This window comes from Mercenaria mercenaria, chromosome 15 (genome assembly GCF_021730395.1).
Source record: "Mercenaria mercenaria strain notata chromosome 15, MADL_Memer_1, whole genome shotgun sequence".
In the NCBI taxonomy this organism is placed as follows: domain Eukaryota; kingdom Metazoa; phylum Mollusca; class Bivalvia; order Venerida; family Veneridae; genus Mercenaria; species Mercenaria mercenaria.
In genome coordinates, this window is record NC_069375.1 from 37686764 (window position 1) to 37713997 (window position 27234).

General features: G+C 35.7%; 1 protein-coding gene and 1 long non-coding RNA gene across 2 annotated transcripts in view; one reads left to right on the top strand and one right to left on the bottom strand.

The window, feature by feature from the left end:
• LOC123551408 (sushi, von Willebrand factor type A, EGF and pentraxin domain-containing protein 1-like) overlaps window positions 1-27234 on the top strand; it is an 85248-nt gene that overhangs the window by 46428 nt on the left and 11586 nt on the right. The window contains exons 2-9 of the mRNA XM_053524185.1: window positions 21250-21463; window positions 21920-21985; window positions 22307-22481; window positions 22714-22850; window positions 23755-23937; window positions 24410-24586; window positions 25043-25294; window positions 26016-26225. Of these exons, the coding sequence (XP_053380160.1) occupies window positions 21250-21463; window positions 21920-21985; window positions 22307-22481; window positions 22714-22850; window positions 23755-23937; window positions 24410-24586; window positions 25043-25294; window positions 26016-26225 (1414 nt within the window). The remainder of the gene's footprint in view (window positions 1-21249; window positions 21464-21919; window positions 21986-22306; window positions 22482-22713; window positions 22851-23754; window positions 23938-24409; window positions 24587-25042; window positions 25295-26015; window positions 26226-27234) is intronic.
• LOC128549036 (uncharacterized) lies at window positions 131-16657 on the bottom strand. The gene is made up of 4 exons (XR_008367432.1): window positions 16584-16657; window positions 13685-13780; window positions 13071-13177; window positions 131-6402 (listed from the first exon to the last, which is right to left on the bottom strand). It is a non-coding gene; the product is annotated as an uncharacterized LOC128549036 (long non-coding RNA).

The window sequence follows — 27234 nt, forward strand, 5'->3', positions numbered from 1 at the left end:
CTAAAATAACATTTTTTTTTATCCTATTGTAAAAAGTGGCGACGGGCGAGGGATGTTTATAAGAGGTGGGAATTGTGTAATACAATTTTTGTAAAATTATAATTAGACGATCATAAAACATTAACAAAAATCAGTTAAATGTGCTTTTATTTGGTTGATATGACACAATCTTGTACATTAACAAGAAAACACACGATCAAGATAATGATATATTTCATAACTGACCAAAAGCTAACAAAATATGATGGTATCCAGTATCAAAAACATTCACAGAAGCTGGTGTGATCTAGTGCATAAATCTGTATGAAAATGGTTTTAACCGTGTTGTTTTGTAATTATCCTTAGAGTGGTTTGTTGCCTGATTTATCACGGTTCTTATTTCAGATACTAGTATGCAGGAACCGAACCTTTAAGGCGTTAGCCCGAGTAATCTAAGCAATTAAATGATGAACCATGGTAAACCAAATGGCACAGGAAGGCCCTTCTTACATGCTCTTGAAATATTTTGATAAAACTTATGATGGAGTAGTAAACATCAGACGTCATGTGGCAATTTGGTGTCATAATAAATAATGTCATAAAGCTCTCTAACTCTTCCTAGCATTTACTATTGTTTATTGCAAACTATACACAGTTTGACCTTCTTCTATGTTTAACTGGCAATCAAAAAGAGCCATGTAAGTTCAAGCCTGTGGTGAGACGCATTTTCTTAATTACCACTGTTAAAACATATTGCATCTGAAATCATTTATCCTCCTCCCAAGATTCATGTTGGGAAGTTCAAAGTCTTACTAAAGAAGACTCGTGAGCATATCGACTGAGATCTCTTAGCTCCTGATATCCTATCAGATTAACCTTTCTCAACGAACTCTCCATTTATTACACACTAACACCTTACAGTTGCTTTATATTTATCCACTTTTTACTGTCACTAAATTTTGTTTTAACAAAAAATGAACAAAATACAACATAACCTGTAACAATTAAACCTGCTTCACAACAAAATTACTTAAAAAATGTTGATAAAACTATTCAAAAACCAAACTGCTTAAAATGGTGACATGAATTAACAGCATTTGAAAAAAAAGGTAAACAAAATGTACAAACATTAATTTAAAGAAAAGTTTTAACTTGGACTTTCAAATAAAAGATACACTTTTGGTCTTAAATGTAAGTGAATCAGTATCTACAAAATCTTCTATCATCACTCCAATCATGCATAATTCAGTTTTGTTCCTTTCAAAGCGGGTTTAATTTCTCTAAAAACAGCTTTTTTATCCAATTACACACAGTGACTCACTTAAACAGTAATGTCAGTATGTCTATTCAAACTGCAAAGAGTTCATTATATACAACAGTTATGTATTTATAATAAACCATTAACATAATTGAGCCACACCATGAGAAAACCAACATAGTGGCTTTGCGACCAGCATGGATCCAGACCAGCCTGCGCATCTGCGCAGTCTTGTCAGGAACCATGCTGTTCTCTTTTTAAGCCTATTGGAATTAGAGAAAATGTTAGCGAACAGCATGGATTCTGACCAGACTGCGCGGATGCGCAACCTGATCTGGATCAATGCTGGTCGCAAAGGCACTATGTTGTTTTTCACATGGCGCGGCTTAATTCTGTTTTAACTGAAAAATGTATAATCTATACATTAGTCTAAAGTAAGCTTTTTTAAAGCAGTACCTATCAATATTAAACAAGAGCTTGGCATAATATGCCTGTTCGGATGCAGACTGGGAAAACTGTTTTCAGTCTAGTTAACTGTGACCTTGACCTTAGACTTATTAAACCCAAAAGCAATAGGGATCATCCTCAAGTGGTGCTTAGTCAATCTATAAAGCTTGAAAGCTATAGCTATTATACTGGGTGTTAAGCATCCAGAAACAAAAATTGTTGATAGACAGACAGACAGTGTCATTTCATAATAACTCAGGTTTTTTTTTCAAAACAAGGTATAAAAGGAAAAATTTTAAGGAAGTTGATATTGTCATAAAATGCCTAATAACTAAGCTTAAGGAAAAATGCCTGTCTAAATTATGTGTACATAAAGCTTTGTTTTTTGGAAATGAACATTATATTAAGCAAAGCAAATCTTATGTACATAATATTTCATGTAATCAAGAAGTAAAGTTTTACTAATAGGTGTATGTATTCAAAATGGCATAGCTTCAGATATGTGTCTAATTATTGAAGTTTACAAAATAATTTCATGTTAGTATGTAAATAAGAAATAAAACAAGAGCGATTTAATTCTAGACCATACTTTTTTTTTAAAATAATAGAACATTTTAAGTAAGTAGGCCAGCTATCTACTATGTAGGCAACACACTATTAATGATTACATACTTATGTTTATTCTCAGTCTGTCATGTTGCAAAGAAAGGGGAAATTTCTATATTTTTCCATTATGACATCTGAATTTCATACCAGGTGCTAGATGTCATTTTAACCTGTTAAATCATCTATTTATGTCAATATCGTCAGGCTATAAAACAAACTTATATAACATTAATATGTCTATATGTGCATAGGTATTTCTTTTGCATCAAGAAATATGCACTCGTTCTTTTGTGGAATATTTGGCTCCTACAATCAAGCAATATTTCCGCTGCAGAACTTGTGCATTTTTCTCCATACAAAGCTAGTAACCAACAAATATATGAGCCGCACCATGAGAAAACCAACATAATGCATTTGTTACCAGCAGGGATCCAGACAAGCCTGCGCATCCACATAGTCTGTTCAGGATCCATGCTGTTCGGTAACAGTGTCTCTAATTGCAACAGGCTTTGAAAGCAAACAACATGGATCCTGACCAGACTGTGTGGATGCATAGACTGATCTGGATCCATGCTGGTCGCTGGTTGCAAATGCACTATGATGGTTTTCTCATGGCAATGCTCATAATTATGTAAATAGAATGAAATTAGCACAGATTTATATCATCCTCATAAAATACAAGTCCAAATAATAACGAGTCATCATTTGAAATATTAGACAGACATGGATATCTTTTTAAAGATACATGTCATACTGATGTGTACAACTGCTGTTCAGGCAGGCAGTTATGAAAGGACATAATTCATTTTTGCCCAAAAATAGCCTAAAAACTGGAAGTCTCAAATTGAAAAGAAATTTTGTTAATCCTCCAGTGTGTTCACAACTAAAACACTTACATGACTTAAATATTGCAAAAAATGCTCAGTGATTCAGACATATTCAGTGACATGTTTTGATCAAAATAATAAATCTATTTCTAAAAAAAAATTGAATTTATTATACAAGATAAATCTGCTGGTAGCAACTTGTTTCCGCACTTGTAACATGATAAAAGGTATCTATCTAATTTAGCATCTGATGGCTTCATGCTTAAGTAATAATCAACATTTGTTACACAAATTTCATTTTGAAAATATTTCTGAAATGTCTAGGTCTGCAGCTCTCAAATACAGAAATATCTTACACCCGAGGCTTATACTGACACTTTTAGACAACACCAAAAAGGACCTTTTGAACAATTTGACAAAGTTCCAAAAATCTCTATGTACCCTTGCTCAGTTACGGATCCCGTTGTGTTTATTCCAAGTTCGAATATTTTTTCGAAGATGAAAAGCTGACATGTTGTGCTAAAGCCCAGGTATTTTCAGATCATTAGAAAAAAATGCTGAAAACTGACACCCCATTAGCAAAAAAAAAAAAAAAGAGGTCTACGCGCATACACCTTGACGGGGTGACCCTTGCCCTGCATGTGACCCCTGACTATCGACCAATCCAAAGGTGACTTTCGTTTTCAAGTTTTGCATGTCCACTTTCATTTTCTTTACTTCCGGAAATACCTGAAGGTCAAGTGCCTTCATTTTCTGTGTTGTCAAAAACATACATATGCCTGGCGAGACTGCATAAAAATGTGCACGGTGTCCTAAGGATATAAGGCTTAAGTGAACTACGTCCTTTGTTTTGAGAAATCCAAGGATCTATCTGGGTATCTGATTGTATCTGATAAAAATTATGATAATGTACTATAATGTTCTTAGAAGAACTGCCATTACAAAATATTGTTGGTCCTCTGTTTTAAAAGATAAAAGGCTTCTGTCCCAAATAATATTTTCTATTTTATGGTTAATGTGACCCTGACCTTTGACCCTGAAAACTACAGGGGTCTTCCACTGACTACAGACAAGGCAATAATCATATGAAGTTTGTCCACCATAGGTAACCAAGTTGTTTACCAATGCAAAGACAGATGACATGAACAAAACAATATATCCCCCTTCTTTGAAAGGGACCATAAAAATGATCAGGCCTTTGTACCAATGTTTGCAGTTCAGCTGCAAAGGAACTGAACCCTGAGGCAAGCCTGATTAGTAAAATACCTAAGCATCTGAAATATGATAAAACTTATGTTGAATTTATGTCATCCAAGACATAACAGACCAGACATAATACAGCAATTGACATCTTATTTTGATTTCTCTCACCTGAGCAAGCATCATACTGTAGTTTGTTGCAGAATATACAATGTCTGACTACCATACAACTTGTTTAACTAGAGCTATCACTAAAGGTGATGAATGTACCCCCCCCCACCCTGCATGCACTGGCACAGTACATTGCAATTTGACGCACACAAGATTGCATAATTATGTGGACTGTATGTATATAGACTGTATGTATACAGTATAGTAACAAAAAACAAAGTCCCATAACTATGCAGAATATTTATCTAAAAGAATGTAACATGCATCATGCACAACTAGGGTTGGTACTGATCACTTGTGTGAAGTTTCATTAAATTGTGTGTAAGGGTTTGGTAGATTAGGCACGCACAAGATTGCATATGCAGACTGTATGTACATAGTATGTTAACAAGAAACAAAGTCCCATAACTCTGCAATTTTTGTCGCTGAAAGAACCTAACATGCCCCATGCACAACTACTGTTGTTACTGATCACTTGTGTGAAGTTTCATTAAACTGTGTCAAGGGGATGAGGAGAGATGGTGTGCACAAGATTGTGTCTATGTATATAGTATAGTAACAAAAAAACAAAGTCCCATAACTCTGCAATTTTTTTTTCTGAAAGAACCTAACATGCCCCATGCACAACTACTGTTGTTACTGATCACTTGTGTGAAGTTTCATTAAATTGTGTCAAGGGGATGAGGAGAGATGGTGTGCACAAGATTGTGTCTATGTATATAGTATAGTAACAAAAAAACAAAGTCCCATAACTCTGCAAATTTTTTTTTCTGAAAGAACCTAACATGCCCAATGCACAACTACTGTTGTTACTGATCACTTGTGTGAAGTTTCATTAAATTGTGTCAAGGGGATGAGGAGAGATGGTGCGCACAAGATTGTGTCTATGTATATAGTATAGTAACAAAAAAACAAAGTCCCATAACTCTGCAAATTTTTTTTCTAAAAGAACCTAACATGCCCCATGCACAACTACTGTTGGTACTGATCACTTGTGTGAAGTTTCATTAAATTGTGTCAAGGGGATGAGGAGAGATGGTGCGCACAAGATTGTGTCTATGTATATAGTATAGTTACAAAAAAACAAAGTCCCATAACTCTGCAAATTTTTTTCTAAAAGAACCTAACATGCCCCATGCACAACTACTGTTGGTACTGATCACTTGTGTGAAGTTTCATTAAATTCTGTCAAGGGGATAAGGAGAGATGGTGCGCACAAGATTGCGTCTACCGACAGACGGCCAGACGGACAGACAGACAGACGGACAGACAGACAGACAGACAGACAACCTGAAACCAGTATACCCCCCCCTTACAACTTTGTTGTTGGGGGGTACAAAAATGTTAGATTAATTTATAACCCTTTAAACATTATCAAACATCAAGATTCCACAATCTTCCTGAATAACTTTGTACGACTGAATTATAATTTTATATTTTTTTTTGCTGTAATCCTTTACATTTTCACAAAATCTTTACATCAATGTTTTACTTTAATATTGCACTACTATTATTCTTATAATACATAATTTAATGCTTTAAACATAATATAATTAAACTAAGATAAAGTGGACACTACACTACCTATACAATGTTTAAATGATATTAAATACCATTTTTAAGAAGTAATGAAATGATCTCAAGATATTTTGCACATTCAAAGTGTTTTCATACATCCGGCTTCATCCCAGTTCTACTGCACAGCTTACTCACGGTGGAGAAGTAAGGTGAAACCAGAAAAAAACATAACAAAATGAATTTCCCCACTTCCAATGACTCTTTTTATAACATAAAATAAACTAATAAATAATCAAAATGTCCTAAATTATTAGTGTCAAGGCTTTCTCCAGCACGGAACTATCAACCAAGGGGAGGTCAGCCTGCACAGCACTTCTCTGTTGTGTAATATAATCTCTGAAAAATAAAAAAATGACAAATGATTCAAAGTTTAAAAATTAAGACAAATTTCTTGTTAAAGAAATTAACTGTTTGACTTCACTACTTGAAAGGGACATTCCTCATGACTCCAGACGAACGTCAATATAATTCTTTAAAAAAAACACCTAAAGATGGTGATATCTATGAAATTTCTAAAATATTAAAAAACATTATTCAAGAATATATGAGCCGCGCCATGAGAAAACCAACATAGTGCATTTGCGACCAGCATGGATCCAGACTAGCCTGCGCATCCGCGCATTCTGGTCAGAATCCATGCTGTTCGCCAACTGTTTCTCTAACTGCAATAGGCTTTGAATGAGAACAGCATGGATCCTGACCAGACTGCGTGGATGCGCAGGCTGGTCTGGATTCATGCTGGTTGCAAAGCCACTATGTTGGTTTTCTCATGGCGCGGCTCATATTGGTGAGATGAAAATGCTGATAAATTTATTTTGTTTCACATGAAACAAGTGCTATCCATATGAGGGTAAGCTCAACTATTCAAATGAAATTTGAGATTTTGAGTATATTCACGAGGTTTAATATTTACAGAATTGTAACTAGAATGTGTCTGTAGGACACAGGGTGTGCCCCCACTGGTACATTTGTCATAAAGAAGGGCCAATAATTCAAGTGTTTGCAGTCTTAATGGGGTATAGCCTCAACAATCATTTTATGAAATGGATTCATTTTTCTAGGCCCTTTACCTATTGAGCTATGAGCATCACAAACAAAAAATCCACTATTTTGGTTATTTCACGGGCCATAACTCTGTAATAAGATTCTCAAGAGGAATGCCAAGTGTGCAAGTTCACATCACGATAAAGACTCCAGCAAGGTTTCCTGAATTTACATCTAAAACTTTTTGAGCTAGGCACATAATTAGGTGAAAAAGTGCATTTTTTTACTATTTCAGGGGCCATAACTTTAAAAATAGGGGGTGGAGCCAGCCAAAAAATTAGAGGTGTGCAAGTTTATATCATGATAAAGACTTATGCAAGTTTTCAACCATTTATATTGAATACTTTTTGAGCTAGGTGCATCACAAGGTGAAAATGTGTATTTTTTACTATTTCAGGGGCCATAGCTCTAAAAATAGGGGGCGGACCCAAATGAAAAATAAGAGGTGCGCAAGTTCATATCATGACTAAGACTCATGCAAGTTTTTCATGAATCTATATCAAATACTTTTTGAGCTAGGCATGTCCCAAGGTGAAAATGTGCATTTTTGACTATTTCAGGAGCCATAACTCTGAAAATAGGGGGCCGACCCAAATGAACAAGAGGACCATGATGGTCCTGAATCGCTCACCTTCTCCACATGACCCAATTTTCATGAAGATCCATTGAAAATATGGCTTCTAGAGAGATCACAAGTTTTTCTTTTATTTGACCTAATGACCTAGTTTTTGAAGGCACATGACCCAGTTTTGAACTTGACATAGATATTATCAAGGTGAACATTCTCACCAATTTTCATGAAGATCTCATGAAGAGTATGGCCTCTAGCGAGGTCACAAGGTTTTTCTATTTTTATACCTACTGACCTAGTTTTGACCACACGTGACCCAGTTTCAAATTTTATGTAGATATCATCAAGGTGAACATTCAGACAAATTTTCATGAAGATCCATTGAAAAATATGGCCTCTAAAGTGGTCAAAAGGTTTTTCTATTTTTAGACCTACTGAGCTAGTTTTTGACCGCAGTTGACCCAGTTTCGAACTTGACCTAGATATCATCAAGATGAATACTAAGACCAACTTTCATACAGATCCCATGAGAAATATGGCCTCTAGAGAGGTCACAAGGTTTTTTTTATTATTTGACCTACTGACCTAGTTTATGATTACACGTGATCCAGTTTCGAACTTGACCTAGATATCATCAAGATGAACATTCTGACCAATTTTCATGAAGATTCATTGAAAAATATGGCCTCTAGAGAGGTCACAAGGTTTTTCTATTTTTAGACCTACTGACCTAGTTTTTGACTGCAGTTGACCCAGTTTCAAACTTGACCTAGATATCATCAAGATGAACATTCAGACCAACTTTCATACAGATCCCATCAAAAATATGGCCTCTAGAGAGGTCACACGGTTTTTTTATTATTTGATCTACTGACCTAGTTTTTGAAGCATGTGACCCAGTTTCGAACCTGACCTAGATATCATCAAGCTGAACATTCTGATCAATTTTCATGAAGATCCACTGAAAAGTACGGCGCCTAGAGAGGTCACAAGGTTTTTCTATTTTTAGACCTACTGACCTAGTTTTAGACCGCAGTTGACCCAGTTTCGAACTTGACCTAGATATCATCAAGATGAACATTCAGACCAACTTTCATACAGATCCCATGAAAAATATGGCCTCTAGAGAGGTCACAAGGTTTTTCTATTATTTGACCTACTGACCTAGTTTTTGAAGGCACATGACCCAGTATCGAACTTGACCTAGATATCATCAAGGTGAACATTCTGACCAATTTTTATGAAGATCCATTGAAAAGTACGGCCTCTAGAGAGGTCACAAGGTTTTTCTATTTTTAGACCTACTGACCTAGTTTTTGACGGCACGTGACCCAGTTTCGAACTTGACCTAGATATCATCAAGGTGAACATTCTGACCAATTTTCATGAAGATCTTGTGAAATATATGGCCTATAGAGAGGTCACAAGGTTTTTCTATTTTTAGACCTACTGACCTAGTTTTTGAAGGCACGTGACCCAGTTTCGAACCTGACCTAGATATCATCAAGGTGAACATTCTGACCAACTTTCATAAAGATCCCATGAAAATTGTGACCTCTAGAGTGGTCACAAGCAAAAGTTTACGCACGGACGCACGTACGCACGGACGGACGGACGACGGACGCCGCGCGATCACAAAAGCTCACCTTGTCACTTTGTGACAGGTGAGTTAAAAATAGGAGGTGCGCAAGTTCATATCATGATTAAGACTCATGCAAAGTTTCATGAATCTATATCAAACGCTTTTTGAGCTAGGCGTGTCACAAGGTGAAAATGCGCATTTTTTACTATTTCAGGGGCCATAACTCTGAAAATAGGGGGCAAAACCAGATCAAAAATAGGAGGTGCGCAAGTTCATATCATAATCAAGACTCATGCAAGGTTTCATGTATCTATATAAAATACTTTTTGAGCTAGGCATGTCACAAGGTGAAAGTGGCATTTTTGACTATTTCAGGGGCCATAACTCTAAAAATAGGGGGCGGAGCCAGATGAAAAATAGGAGGTGCGCAAGTTCATATCATAATCAAGATTCATGCAAGGTTTCATCAATTTATATCGAATACTTTTTGAGCTAGGCGTGTCACAAGGTGAAAATGTGCATTTTTGACTATTTCAGGGGCCATAACTCTGAAAATAGGGGGCGGAGCCAGACAAAAAATAGGAGGTGCGTAAGTTCATATCATGATAAACACTCATGCAAGGTTATATCAATTTGTATCAAATACTTTTTGAGCTAGGCGCGTCACGAACTTCGGACGGACGGAGGGAAAGACGGACGCACAGACAAGACCAAATCTATATGCCCCCACCACTCATGGGGGGGGGGGCACAAAAATGTTCATTACTTGAAACTGAATTATAATTTACACTAAAGGTGAATATTTACATGAGGATTTATTTTCGCGTGATGTAGGGCCTTGCGAATACAGGGAAAATTAAACCCTAACAAAAATTTCTGCTTTTACAGCAGTTACTTTTAAATTCAACTTGACCTTCAATGTACAAAGCTGTGTTCAACTAATCATCTAAATATGAATATGTCGAACATTTGCACAAAATTTTATAACAAGAGCTTCAGAGGACAGCAATGCTCTACTATTCAACAGCCTTGTCACCAAATAAGGTTTACTGATTGTCAGAATAATTTGTATATTTAATATATTGACAACGTAACACATAAGCACAGATAGTGCTTGACTCCCTTTTCATGCTATCATTGCTATAATTACTGTTGAATTGCTGTTAATAATAGAATTTGGGTCATTTATGGTTGATTTGGGTTCATTATGTGGATAGCTGGGTCCCAGCTTCGCACATTATATCATATACAAAAGTTAAAGGGAACCAGATATTTGATAGAGCAGGTACTCGTTGTAAGACACAATGTATAAATTTGGACCAATCAGAAACAAGTTCTAAAAATAGCACGTCTGCTGGGGTATAAATAGGTAGATGAATGATAGAGAGCTCATTCGGTATCCTGCAGTTGAAGAAGACACATCGAGGATTCAACTAATAATTTATCCCAGTACCTTGAGAAGGAGACTATTGCAGTTACCCTGTCAGGGCGGATAAATTATTAAAAAAGAAGACTTTGGAAGTTCTTAGACTAAAGAAGAGTAGCAGAATTCCGATAAGGTTTCGAGCTATAGGGCCAGCGCATAGGAGTTTTACCTTAAAGGTAATTGAATGCTATAGACCATAGCATATATAGGCTGAGCATCGGGAAGCTGAGACAGAGACCCAGAGTTTGGTAATCTACTGAGATAGTAGGAGAGTTCCAGCTTATAGACGGTTCAGCATTATTGGCGAAGTACAGCCAAGGCATCGGGGATAATACCTATATGGTAGTTGAATGCTACATATGATAGCATATAGACGCTGAGCATCCAGGAGTCAGGGCAATCTTATAGAGTTTGAGAGGACAGAGGCCGAGCATCTATGCGATAGGACTCGTATGTTGTTGATTCAAAGACATTGTCTGACGGGAACTTCAACAAAAAGACCAGTCAAGTATAGAGTCTCCAGCCTATAGGAGTTTAAGCTAATCATTTTTAATTGAAGATTGATAGTTTGAAACATTTAGTGATTTGCCTGATCCCTGAAATTGTCTAACTCATAATAGAAATCATTTACGAATCATTGGTACACGAATCATTTAGGCAAGGTAGCCAGAGGAAAATTCTATATATGAGATATTTGGTCTCACCAGCTCTACGTTTTAACAAAGGATATTCTACATCGTTTGTCAGCTAGTCTAAGACATAGTCACCTTAGCGATTGGACCCAAACCATTGTTCAAGATACTAAAGGCGTAGGCAATTCCCTGGGTCATATAACCAGTATCCTGACACTGATTTAACACTAAAGTAGAAAATGGAGTTATTGAACCTTTATAATGCATGTCAGTTAATCACAGTGGGCTTGTATGAGGCATTTCAATCCATTCCCATTGAACGGTACTGAGATACCAGCTTATATACAAAAACTTAACCAAATTGGAAGGCTGATGCAGATGAATGCGCAAATGCAATAGCTATTTTTAGAATAGTCAAGCTAAATATCCTTCAAGTAAGACAAAGCCTAAGGAAAGGATATAAATTCTGCCTTAATTAACAGGTTTTTTTATACAGTCATGTGTGACCTTGGCTTTTATCTGACATGCCTGGAAATTATGATCTGCTTATTGTTAATTTCATATGGGGAAAAATTTATGCGATGTAAAACAAAAATTGATCAAGAGGTAAAAAGAGAGCAGGACACAAAATAAATGTATTTTGACCTTGACCTGAAAGCTGTGTCTGTATGACTTTTCATTATGGTGAACATTTTTGCCAGGCAATACAAACACTGTGTGGGGGATTACATATTTATGCTATAGACATTCACTGCCATGTACTTGACCTCTTTCCTTTGAACCCACAAGACTGAAAGATACATTCTGTCCAATGTTCTCATAGGAATCATTTATGCCAAGTTATTTTAAAATTCTTCAAGGGATGAAAAAATTATGAAGCAACAATGATTTTATAATGGACAGGAGGCTGAATGGACAGGCTAAATAGTATCTTAAGGACATGTCACGGCTGAGATAGTTTAGCATTACTGCAATACACAATCGGTATTAAAATTGTGTTTCCAATACAAGTGCTCATTAGATAAATCCTCAATATCTATGTGGAAATAAGGGATGTGTTTTGTATGGTTGCAACACTGTGAGTTGCTCTAATTAGTGACAAATAACTGAAACAATAGGAATTCTTACATGACTTAGATAGACACAACGACAAACAATATATTCTTTTATTGCTTTAATTTGTGAGTTGTGAGCTACAATATAGAAGACCCATTTTTAAGAAAATCAAACTGGAAGTTAGAAATAATAGATTTTTTTTTAGGTCATAAGTCATCATACACCTGTCAAAATTTTTCATTAGTTTTCACGAGCTGTCAAAATTATTTTTATCTCTCCATTCTGCAAACACATTGTTTTTGTAAGTATCTTGGCAGGACATTGTAGTGTGTAACTTACTTTACATTCCACATTAATATTTGTGCTTGAAATTGCTTTGTTGAGCTCAATGAAGTAATGTAAGAATTTCTACTGTTTTTGTTTATTGTCTGTAATAAAGGTACCAAACCTCAATATTAAGATATAAGAATTGTTCCAGTCTGGTAGACAAAGGAAACTATTTGGTTGAATCATAACATAACGGTTTTTGGAAAGAACTGAATATTCTTTGGGTTTTTTATTTTTATTATCATTCACCAGAAATTCAGAACGTGGTACCACCTTAAAACTCCCAATAAACTGCTTTAAATGAAGAACTTTAGCCACTGATTAACATATGTCTTTAACTATGAAGATGATTTAAAATGATTTTACCTTATTTTACAACCAGGACCTCCTGTAATGTTTTACTCAGGTATTTTCAGAGAACACGTATGTGACTGCAGCTGCTGCCATGGCAACAATACCTCCAACACCAGCGACTGAAAATCATGGATGACAGATAAGTATCATGTATAATTCTGGATAACACACTTATACATTTTAGAATATTGCAGCTAAAATTTTCTTTCTGTAATGTGACAATATTTGTACCAAAATGCTTCATACTTAATTCACACACTTTGAACTAGTTATTATGCACAAGCAAATGTTCTATATGTGCTGCTCGCAAACTCTTAATGATTCTGGGAGCCCATTTCAAACTCAGCTTTGTAACCTGAAGCCCAGATCACTTAACAGCTTGTAAACCAATACCTAGAACATTGCACCAGACGAAGAACTTCAAATGCTTAAGTAAAATAATAACATTTTTTCGGTCAGAAAATTGTCCCATCTTGGAAACTTCATGATAAAATTATGCGCCATTTCTATAAAACTGCAGCAAATGTAGCTGTGGCAGATTGGCCCCTACAACTTTAAACATATACACCTGTAAATTGAATTTCAAAGTGTTTCTATCACAGCAACATTGATTCTACTTCACTTACCAATGTAATAAGAAAATCCTTTACTGGTTTCTGTTGAAGAAGTTGTCAAACCTGGTTCTGCACTGTCTTCACTTAACTGGCAAAAATCCTCCTCCGCTGAAACAGCATTATTTTTGTCAAAAGAACAATTATAAGGCAAACATTTGTTCCAACAAAGCCATTCACTTTCTGCATTTGGCTGAAAAGTTTTCTTCATTTTCTAAACAAGTACAACTTACTTAGAAGAAAATGTATTTGAGCCGCGCCATGAAAAAAGCAACATAGTGCATTTGCGACCAGCATGGATCTAGACCAGCCTGCGCATCCGTGCAGTCTCGTCCGGATCCATGCTGTTCGCTAACAGTTTCTCTAATTGCAATTGGCTTTGAAAGTGAACAGCATGGATCCTGACCAGACTGCGTGGATGCGCAGGCTGGTCTGGATCCATGCTGGTCGAAAATGCACTATGTTGGTTTTCTCATGGTGCGGCTCATATACAAATGACCACCTTTCCTGAAGTATTTGAAACCTGAAATTATTTCACAGGCAGATCACTTTAGTTACTTTTTATTACAATACATACTTTAAAGCTCTGATACTATAGTGCTGAAACTTACAGTAGTATAACTATATGCCATTGTGAAAATTGTGTAGCATTTAAGCCCTATGAAGGAGCATTCTTTTGAATATTTTTAGCCACAGTCAGTATTCACCAATGTTCAACTTCAACTTGACTGTAAAGTATCCATTTCCTAGATGTTACTTTTTCTTGTTTTTAATGCACAAATTCTAAGTAAACTTTGTGTAATTTACTCTTACAGCAGCAAATAGCTCTGAAAAGTATCAGCTTTACAACAGCATTGTTGTCAATTTCCAAGATACACCCCACATTGAGCCCGCCCGCTTAGCTCAGTAGGGACAATTTTTGGTCTATGGAATGCGGGGTCATGAGTCTGATCCCTGGGCTGGGCGTATGTTCTCCATGACAATTTGATTAAAGACATTGTCTGCAATCATTCGTCTTTCACCTCTGATTCATGTGGGGAAGTTGGAAGTTACTTGCGAAGAATAGGTTTGTACTGGTACAGAACCCAGGAACACTGGTTAGGTTAACTGCCCGCTGTTACGTGACTGAAATACTGTTGAAAAACAGTGTTAAACCCAAAACAAACAAACAAACACCCCTCATTATTGTAGATTTTGAACAATTCTGTTTTACAGTAATGTATGTAAAAATTGTTTGTTGGGTTTAATGTCGCATCAACACAATTATAGGTCATATGGTAACTTTCCAGCTTTGATGGCAGAGAAAGACCTCAGGTGTCCCTCCGTGCATTATTTCATCACAAGCTGGCATCTGGGTAAAACCACCAATCTTCCATAAACCAGCTGGATGGCTGTAAAACATAGTATTTAATAGATCTAATTGTTTTATTTTACCTTGTTAAGTTACCAGATATTCCATTTACCAGTACAAATTGTTTCATCATGTTACTCTAATATAAAATGAGCCGTGCCATGAGAAAACCAATATAGTGGCTTTGCAACCAGCATGGATCCAGACCAGCCTGCGCATCCGTGCAGTCTGGTCAGAATCCATGCTGTTCGCTAACAGTTTCTCTAATTGCAATAGACTTTGAAAGTGAACAGCATGGATTCTGACCAGAATGTGCAGATGTGCAGGCTGGTCTGGATCCATACTGGTCGCAAAGCCACTATGTTGGTTTTCTCATGGCATGGCTCAAATGTAGATTGTCTTACAAGTGTAGATTACATATTACATGCCCATCTTTGATCCTTTTTTCTGGCTTTTGCAAGTTAATGAATCAAAGGCCTGAAGGGCCTGAGTCGGCTAATGATTGATGTACTGACAGTATAGTCTACCAGTTTCAGTTTGTTTTTAGTTTTTTTCTTAAAATTTCATAACACAGCTCGATATTTACCCAAAATATTATATCAGGATACGATTACACTTTTCTCCAGTTTCAACAATATATTTTACAAATTGTGATGATACGAAGACATTTAGCAGCAATTGGCAGTATCTGACATTGAAGTTTACGGTTAAATTACCTCTTATTTAAATCTTTTCATAAAAAAGTTGTTTCGTTTCGTGAAAGCAGCCAAACATAGACGATCTACTTTCGATTTCAAAAACTACAAGAAAATACAATTTAATGTTTCGCCGATTTGTTTATTTCTCGAAAAATAAGAATTAAAATCATTTTTAATATCAGTAGTAACTAAACAAACCAGTAAGAGCTTCTTCTTCCGATAATTTATCTGTTTACTGACTGCAAAATTCAACCCAAGCAAAGTTTATAGAAATCATATGATGCGTGTTTACGTTCAATGTGGGAGAATTAAGGCTGATCGGCTATGTTACCTAACGCATCCGGACGATTCAGATTTTGTTTTTAAAAAAGCATTGTGTGCGTTTCTGTAATTTTATATACGTTTTTATACGCTTAGAAATTATTAGACATGCGTATTTGCATTATTTCTACACGTAATTTACGCTAATACGCATCTTATCTGGAGCCTTGTAGAACTATTTTTTGTCTTTCGCTGGATGTTACCCAAGCTTTGTAAGCCTGCGCAATTCTTAAAATGCACATTTATGCTTAATGAGTTACATTCGAGTATTGCACAATTACAAGTCATAAATATGACAGATTACATCGTATATTGGTCATAGCAAAGGGAATTGACACAACTTAACTTCATTCATGCAGTGAACTGTTTGAAGTTTGAGAAATCTAATGGAACTACATCCCTTCACGTGTTATTCGGTCCATTTAGAGAATCGCTAAACAGCAAGGACTCGTCAAAAGGCCTTCAGCCTTTAGCCGACTCAAAAAATGCAGGTTATGTCATGTTGCAGGTTACCTGCAAAATAATTCTCCATTCAATAACTTACTTGCAGGTCTTTCTGTTGTCAGGTCAAGGTCATCTTCTTCCAGCGATATATCCAGTAACTCTTGTACACGGCCTGTCAAGTACATGAAGTTAAAGCTAGACAAATACAACTCACTTAGAAATTTACTGCCTACAAATCTTAATAAACAGTTAACAAAATCTTGACATTTCTGAAATCCCTTACTATTTCTAGTAGTGTGATAAAATCAAGATTTTATTCACTGACAGATCTTTCCTTTTCCAGATCATTTTAATCTTATTTTCTTAACAGAAAATAGAGCATGATGTTATGCTTAAACAGCTGGGAATAGGGAGTAAGAAAAATATCAAAGGTTAGTGTAGATTTACTGGAAGCACAGACACAGCAAACATAGCCAGTGTCATGCATCACAAAGTAGGAATCAGTCTGGTCTGGCTCCATGCTGGTCGCAAACGCACTATGTTGGTTTTCTCATGGTGCAATACATACACAATTAATTCATATATTTAGTAAAATTCAATACATTTGTAAGGATTTTCTACATCTGAAGTAAATATCAAAAAATAAAATATTCTCATTAAAGGTTGGTATTTGATATTTTTCCAAGTGCTTCTGTTATCATCAACCCTCATTAAGTCTTTATTAAACATTATACAATGTGGACCTGTGACGAAGTTTGTAAAGCCCTTTCCTTTTTATTGAACAACATTTACATCAGGTTTGGGAATGCAGTTTTTAGACAAGTAGTTGGTATTCCCATGGGAACATATTATGCACCCCTTGTCGCAGATTTGTTTTTATATTATTATGAAAGAGACTTTATGTTGAGCCTTTCTCCAGATACGCAGGCAGATATTATAACTGCATTTAATAATATATCACGCTATCTGGATGATATTCTTAATATGGATAATCCGTTTTTTGGTCAATTGGTGGGTACTATTTATCCTAGGGAGCTTCAGTTAATTAAAACTAACAATTCGGATACTGATGCTTCGTTTTTAGATTTACATCTCTCTATTTATGACAATATTATACATACCAAAATTTATGACAAGAGGGATGATTTTAACTTTAGTATTGTAAATTTTCCCCATTTGGATGGGGATGTACCTCAGGCTACATCTTATGGGGTATCTATTTCTCAATTAATTCGGTTTGCCAGAGCATGTAGTCATGTCAAGCATTTCAATGAACGTAATCTATATATTACAAGTAAACTTCTTCAGCAAGGCTACCGTTATTACAAATTGCGTAAATATTTTGCTTAATTTACTATCGTAATTCTGATTTAGTTTTGAAATTCAATAGTAATTTAAAGACACTTCTGCGAGAAGGTATTTCTAAACCCGTTTTTTATGGGGATGTGATTTACAAACTTCGTAAGATCTTGGGTCATGGTAATTTTCCAAATGTATTTGGTAAAATTATAAAACGTTTTATTAAAAGAGGTTACGACCCAACTGTTTTGAGACATACCGCATGTTTAGTGTTCAACCCGTTTACAGTTGGACACTACGCTTCCCTCTTTGATTGTGTCTGACGGAAGAGGGGGAGGACTCTATGATAAGCAGTTTTTAAATCCTACCAGGACTGAACTGTTTTGATATCTGTCTTTTGGCCTGTTTCGTCGGGCCCTTAAGGGTGTTTCTCTTGTTGCTCTGTCTTCTGAAAAGGCATTGAGTACATACGTTTTTGGTTCTAAAGGTTTGCTTTTTATATATTTATACACGAGCATATTTTGTGTTTTACATGCCATGTCTTTTTGTTTCCATTACGTGTGTTAGAGATTCACCTGGAGGGGATTACTTTTATTTACACTGTCCCGTGTCTTTGGAACATGGTGGGGGTAAGAGTGAGGTTGGGTGCGCACCATAAACCGGTTTAAGCTCCCCAGTGGTGTTTTTGCCACTGACCGTTCCAAGGCGGTGCCCCACTGTGTTCCTTTGTTTGTTCGTTTTGTCCTCATGTGTTGGCTTTGTGTGTGCGCGCGTGTATGTGTGCGTGTGTGTGTGTGTTTGTGGTGTGCACGTCTGTGTGCTATAGGTTTCGTTTTGGTGAGGCTGCGATTTTGGTACGTGGCGTTCCCTGTTTGATATTTGTCTTTGTTTTTTTTTTTGTTGTTTTTTTTTTTTGGCATATTTAAATTAAGGGCAGGTATTCCGAAGGTCGAAATCACTAGATCAGATATTATATAGCAAGCTCCACATCTTAACTAAACGTTGTTTATTTCTATTACTAGTGTCATCAAATCTCACAAAAGATTTTACCTTTGCAAGGGCGCTTATATTGTGGTTTAACATAATCTATCCCAAAGGTCAATGTCACTAGAGTGTTGGTTGAAAATTTTATGGCAAGCTTCCCTGTTTCATTTCATCTCCAACTATGTTCCTTTTATCATTAAACCGTCACATATGTATTGATCGTGGTAAGGATAAAATATCGTTTTGTTAAGGGTCAGGTATCCTTCAGCTTTATATTCTTTTTAAAAACATTTGAACAATTTTGACACAAATGAGCCTACAGACTGTTTCCAATGGATTTCGATATAATATATTCCATCAAGATATCGCATCAATATATGTATACGAACAGTTAGACTACCTGATATGTTAAAACTAGGAGAGTCAAATTCTTTGCCCCGAGAAGTGGATTACAAATTCTCTGTACGCAGCCCTAATGACCTGTAATACATGAGGAATCCTGAAGTGTCAATTGCAGAAACGAAAGGACAAATGAAAGGAACTTAATCAATAAACGATCACTACATTCATGCAACTTTGCCATTTTGGTTTTGGCCTTACGCTATGATTTCTTACTGTAACAGATATCAAATGAAACATTTGTTACGATAGGAACATGTCAATAAATGTGTGATCTTTATTTTATTATTTTTTTCGAATTAGATTTATTGTTCCTTTGACATTTTCATGTACCCTAGATCTATAGCAAATTATGCAACATTGATTATGCAAATACCGAGATGACCAAGAATCGGCTGGTGCTAAAATTAAAAGTTAAAGGTCCACTACTATAAGACCAGAACGAGTATTATATGAAAATAAGAGTTTGTAGCTGAGTCTTCTTATTTACTGAAAATATGACCCACTGCATCGGATCAGGCCAAGTAGTCATGAATATGTTCAAATATAACCAACAAATAAACAAAAAAAGATTGCCAACATCAAACCGAAAGTGTGTTTTCTGACTGCTTACGAACAGTGCATCTTCGGATTTTTTCGGAAGATTCCTTCGAAACGAGACTATAATTTATAAATAGATGCAACATATATTATATGCCTAAACGATAACGTGATTTTTACAAACTTAGCATAGGGAATTCAACATTTTTGTAACTCACAAAAACTTCATGAAAATCGTTTTATTTATGATACAGGTAATATACAGCCATACTACAAGTTTTCGGGAGGACAATTAGGCCATTCCCAAATAAAAGTGTTTTCACAACTTCGTCTACAAAACTTTTCAGTTAATCTCTCTTCAGCATAGTTTTAAGAATATAAATGAATAACTATCTTACACAGTAGAAACAAAATTTGATTGAAATTTACCTAAATACACTGATTTATGTACATATGACTACATTAATTCAATACGTCACTGTCAATTTAAAGCTACAAATTTGTACATCTCATATTTTTCATGCAAATCGTGCATAACTACCATGATCATGGAAATACAGTTATTTTGTCGCGCGTTTTTACACGAATATTCGTTTGAATTAATTTTAAAATCACATGATCCCGAAGAATTTCCGGCCGATTACGGAAAGCGATAAACACGAAAGTAGGACAAAATGACCACCCATGTCAGTCTAAGAAAATATTTGTTTCTCTGCACATGTTTTGATTTCAAGGGAATATTGCACGGCTATCGTAATATTCAGTAGAATATTTTAAAATGTTTAGTCTTGTTTTAAGATTTATGTCTATTCATTTGCCTTTATTTTGCACCTTTAACTATCCTAGCAAATAAATGTATTCAGGTTTTGGTACAGACCATGTTGAAACATCTGATTAATGGTAGGTTTACCATTCGCTTAATATAGGCATAGGAAATAGAGATCAATATAATTGCACCTTTACTAATCCTACCAGGTGTTCTGTATTACAAAAGTGGATCTATTGTGACATTTTGATACAAGCAAAACTGTATTATCTGCGCTATTATTTACCTACTGGTACTTCATTTTATTATTGGCTTGTTAAAAGTTAATTTTTTACCATATGTAAGTTGACAGAATCATAGGAACCATGTCTTGAGGGGTAAATCAAACACAAATGAATAAATCCTTAATGATTTTGTTGTGCAAAAAAGTATGATATTGTGTAGGAAAAAGTTTTCATTTTCCACTCAATTGTGTAATTGCAAGGGAAGTAAACTAATAGATATCTACTTATAAGTACTAGCCCAAGGCAAGAGTTGTCATTCTTTGTGGATCACAACTTTAAATTAAAAATTAAAACTTCTGTTATTGATATTAACAAAACTATCATAAACTTCACATTTGTGAAATCATTTTTGGTTATTTCAAGGACTTGGAAATTAATTTCTAGACTTTATTTAATGTAATACTATCATTGAAAATTTTAGGGTCTATCTCTACTTAATAGCTCTATTGCGTGATGATCTGAACAGGGAACTTAATAGCAAATATATTTTACAGGAAATAAAGCATGTAGTTCCATATGAAAAAAGCTGTCACCTTGATGAAATAGAATTCTTTCGTCCATTCAACTGTTCTGCTGTAGAGGGTGACACTGTCAAACATCAAGGATCTTGTATTATAGAGGACTTTGGAAACGACAGCTCAGTCAGTGGTAGATTCAAGGTTTTGACTTGCAAACATGGTCGCTGGTCTGGAACGCCTATCTCTGTTGGTAAACCAACATTTTTATATGACTTTTTGTATTTCAAAGCTATTAGAAATTTCCAAAACATTTTTCAAGTGTATGGAACTCAGAACCAATTCAATATAAGATTTTGTCCTAGGGTACAGGTAAGGGCGGCTCTAAGTATAAAAAGATAGTACTTCAAACATATTGAACAGCAGCGTCAAAAACTCGTCACACACGGTCCGTACCAAGACGACCATTTACGTCAGCGGACGTTTAACGTGGGTAGTCCACGAAAGTCCCCAGCATCCAGTCTAGGCCGATACTGCTGGAAACAGTACCAATTTAAGCATATCACCCAGCACTGAACACTAGTCGGGAATCGAACCCGGACCGCTGGCGTTGTAGTCCAACCTGCTAACCACTGCGCCACTGACTCCCTTTTGGTATTTCGGAGAAGCGGCATTATTTATTTATTACTTTTTGCTTTCTGTTTTACAGATAACCTGCAACATAGACACAAACGATTTGTTTTTCCGGTTGCCGTAACCCTCTGTGCCTTATTTTGTAAGTTTGATTATTTTGATTATACATGCATTACGTATATTTTCCATATATTGAATGCGTGTCCTCTATGTCCGGCCACAAGTTTAGGAGAACCATTTTCCTCTAGCTGATTTTTAAGCGTTTATAGTTTTGGCTGTAACAAATTTCTAGTATTAAAGCTCTTTAATGAAGTGTAGTTAGCATAATACAAGTCTAATGTCTAAAAATGCTCGTAAGGCTGTTTAAACGATCAAACCTTGATATGGTACAGTAAGTTAATGATGAGGCAAAATGATTATATTAAGGGAACATAATGTGTTGTTGAACATGTTTGCATCACAGGTGGAGGTGGAGGAGGGGGAGGTACAAAAACTGTTACGAAATATCTACCCTCATTTCATGGACACTGTAGACCAGCGGATATCTCAGAAAATTATAATGTTGCTGCGGGCGATACCAGCGTTGTCGTTGGCTGGACAACACCATCAGCAACCGACAGGGACGGGAAAACACCACGGTAATATTATTTTATCTGACTAAAATTTGATACATTTTCTTTTTATCATCCAGTCGTTGATGGTAGATTGGTCTTACAAATAGAAACTTAAACAGCCTTTAAGCTATTCATTCTGTTTCTTTTGAGTAGTCAAACTATCCTTTAAATGACTGAAAAACAGGGAACAAAGAACTGCTTTGTTAAAATACTTTTGTTGGAATGCACAATAACAAACTGTCTGTTTACGTTGAAGTGTTACACAAATTGGAGGAATAGTCAATGGTGGTCGTTTTGAAGGAGCAATATCTGGAACGACGTATAAGATAACGTATAAGGCGACAGACAGCGATGGTCTCAAAGCATATTGTTACTTCTCCTTTACTGTCACAAGTGAGTGTTTGCTTGTAAAAGGTGAATCATGCATTATAACTTTCAACTGACAGTGTATACCTGTCAGCTTTCTCCATCATAATTTTAATGAAAATAATCGTTTGACTTTCGGGTTTTTTCTGTCCTCTGGTTATCTGTGTGCCGTTTTGTTAAATCATTGGCAAGTTTAAAATGTTATGCATCTTCATATAGGTTTATTCGTATGTTAATCTTGTGTCAGATTCTAAATATAACTGGTTAATCAAATGTTGATCATCTGTTTTTCATCTATTAACTATTTTTGGGAGCACAGAACGCAACCAAATATAGTAACAGCATAAATTATGTCGTTTGAGTCTGTTGGCGGGAGGAAATGTGCAACATCCCTCGCATCACGTAGCAACGGCGTAAGTGTAACTATAATTAAAAGGATTGAAAGGGTACCCATGATCCTAAGGGACCAGAAATAAAAGTAACAATGAACCAAACAACAGGGGCGGCGTTCTACAGCCACCGCAAGACACGCAAAAACTATAATTGTGAAAAAAAAAACAAAAAAAAAAAACTATAAGAATATCCTTTACAAACATGACACGCATTAATGATGATAATTTTCTGCAAGTCGTTATAAGGTATTAGATGCCTAATAGTAATGTTTACAAAATGGCATTTTCTTGGTATATCCTTTAAGGTGACCGTGTTCGCACTGTTTTGCAGCTTTTAAACAACTTTTACCGTGTCGTTTTTTTTATAACTTTTTCTTTTTAAATTATGTAAAACGATTATCAGTCTATCGTCTCCTAATATCTAATGCACTAAATTACTATGTACTAAATTAGTTTTTAGTCTCAAAAAGACTGAAGTGACCCTCGTAAGTCCAGAATTAAGTTAAAATATTTTGATTTCTATGAATCACTTGTTTTAGTTTTAACATGCAAAACATTACCATGGCCTGCCAATGGCGAAAGACGGTGTGATAACAACAACAACATACTTGGAACTTCTTGCCATTACGCTTGTGCCCCTGGTTACCATCTGACAGGAAGAAGTACAGTGACGTGCGAAAATAGTGCAACACCGTCATGGTCTGCCATACCAACATGTGAAAGTAAGCATTGACTTTTTTTTTAAAAAAAAAAAAACAAACAAACAAACATACATTTATGTACTTTAATGGATGGAAGCATATCATCTTACATAAAATAAATGAGCCGTGCCATGAGAAAACCAACATAGTGCATTTGCGACCAGCATGGATCCAGACCAGCCTGCGCATCCGCGCAGTCTGGTCAGGATCCATGCTGTTCGCTTTCAAAGCCTATTGCAATTAGAGAAACCGTTAGCGAACAGCATGGGTCCTGACCAGACTGTGCGGATGCGCAGGCTGGTCTGGATCCATGCTGGTCGCAAATGCACTATGTTGGTTTTCTCATGGTGCGGCTCAAATGAATTTTAAAGCCTACTTCAGTATGACGTTAAAACAATGTGTCTTGGATATAACATTTCTAAAGTTTATTGAAATGATTTATTTGAAGATAAATGTATTTACTTTATGAAAAATAATTATGTATGTCTTTTAGAAATTACGTGTAAAGTTCCGAGCTACCCGGTACAAAGCATCGTACAATGTCTAAGGTATGACTTCCGGTCAGTATGTTCTATACAGTGTAGAAAGGGGTATACATTGGAAGGACCCAGCTATATAAAATGTCGAAGAGATGGTACTTGGTCCCATGCTGGACTCTCTACTTGTAGAGGTAAGGCTGCAATAAAGGATATATAAGCAACATAAATAATAATCTTACCATTATTGCAACAGTATTCATTTCTCATTGTGTATCATCGGACGTTGTGCAGACAGAAGATACACTATCAGTGTACTTCGGTATTCCGACCAAAAAGAAATAAAATGGGACTGAGGCTTGAACAGTGACAATTTTGATTTTATATATTCATGAATAGACCATGAAATTTTCAATAAAAATACATTATATGATTTTTTAAACACCGCTTACTTTGCCTAATATTTCAAATTTTCCGACTTCTGTGAATTTTGAGTCATGTCTGAGTATTCCGAATCACTTTTGCTTTTATTCATTTCTGCCAGTAGATGTCTTTCAACTTGACTTAGTTCAGTGCAATACTTTAATAGACAGGCCGAATAATTTAAATAAAAAGGTTTCATTTTTTCGATATTTTATGATTGTTTGCAGATAAAACGCCCCCGACCATCACATGTATCACTCCGCAAACATACTATGCTGAACGAGGTAGAACGTCTACAACAGTAAAGTGGCATGTTCCAACTGCAGTCGACGATATAGACCCCTTCCCAACAGTTGTAAAAACTGAAGGTCCAGCTTTGGGAACAAGATTAGAAGTTGGGAGAAATATTGTAAAATATAAGGCAGTTGATGCTGATGGGAACGAATCACCAGAATGCTTTATTGAACTCCATGTAGAAGGTAAAGTTTAAAAATGTCATAGAATGCAGATTTGTTTAGGTTTTACTGCCGTTTACAACAAATCGTGTGTTTCTTGAATATGTGAAATGTTCAGGCGTAGTCATTTCCGACCTGTATTTGTCTTGATTACTCCTTGTGCTGTGGCTTCTGCAAGGTATTGAGTACATAAGTGTATGGGTCTGTGTGATTTTCTAAATGCAATGTGTATCGTTTTGTGAGCATATTTGTGTTTTACAACTTGTTTCTGTAGTAACTGTTACTTATGTTAAGGATTCACCTACAAGAAATTAATTTTATTTTCACTGTTGTGTAATATAAGAACGTGGGTGGAGTAAGGTTTGACACTAATAAACCGGTTAAAATCACTAGTTATTGTTTTACCAGTGATCAGTACAAGTAGACTTGTCAAGCACTGTTCTTCTTCGTGTATTTTTGTGTTTGATTTTTACATCTTTTTATCTTACATTATTATCCTCTATTTTGTACACTGATAGTCTGTGACCATGTGGCGTGTTGTATGGGTGTCTGCGTTCTTTGAATGTAGCTTTTCCAAACCTCTCCTTGTTTTTTTAAAGTGTCAATAACCACAGTAAAGCTATTGTGATTTAAAGTTCAATATAGCTTCTCCTGTCGTATACTTTAAATCAATAGTTAAGCGACCTTAAATCATCAATTGACATTTTTGCTTCAAATACTTATTTTACACTATGTGCCGTTTCAGAAATAGCGTGCGATCATCCATCAGACTTTTTTGAAGACACATTTTTAGTATTTAATTGTTCGCTGCCACGATATGTTTACGGGGTATCGTGTACACTTTCATGTGATGCACATCTGCCGCTAGAGGGCGCGAATCTAGTCAAATGTGAGGCCGACGGCATATCAAATGGGGTATGGAACTGGACAACAGAAGTGAAGCCACATTGTAAAGGTATGTTTAAATGATAATTCTAACATGGCTCGATTTGATTTCCAGTTAAACAAAGAATGCTGAAAATTGTGTATTATTCTATAGCAATTCATTTTTACGTCACATTTAGTACGTCATAGCGTCAAACGGCATATGGTACCAATAGTGGCGGGCTGGAAAATAACCCAGCGGAAAACTAGGAGATATTTGATTGATATCGTCAATGATGTACATAATAATTCGTGATAACGTGTTAGAATCAAAATAATATATCTTAAACAGTGATTTTCTCTTGAATAAAAACATTGTCTGTCGTTTAGATACGTATTATCATATCACTCTGGTTGCACCCTCGTGATATAATTCCTTCACATCTGAACTCCAAACTATGATTGTATTCAACGAAAAATCAATGTTTGGGATATATTATTTCTTAAATATGTTTTCTTTAAATTAAATGTAGAATAAAAGTACACTTAAAGAACTTTTAATGCCTCCAAGATAATGGCAATATATTTCATTGTAGGCCTACTAATAGTACATCATTAAAGTTTCTAAATTTCGAAAAATATGTTGTTCATACTCATGCTCATATAACGCCTTCAGCCCATTTGTGTAAAGTTACAGTATACATATAAGTGTCTTAAATTAACAAACTAGCAAGTTTTGTTATAAAGAAGGAATATAATGACAAAACTATGATAACTGCTTTATCTTGTCATTTCCTGGGAGCTAGATCTAGTTTAGATTTGGTTTGATATTTGAGCATATACGAGTGTTAATGAAAATTCAGTATCTGCATAGCTGTATACTTATCAATAATATGTGTCATTAAATGATAATAAAATGTTCAACTGTACCCGAAGGGGCGTATTATGTTACGTCGCTGGTGTCCGTCCGTCCGTCCTTTAGCAATTTCATGTCCGCTCTATAATTCTTGAACCCCTCGAAGGATTTCAAAGACACTTGGCTGAAATGTTTACCACATCAAGACGACGTGCAGAGCGCATGTTTTGGATGGCTTGCTTCA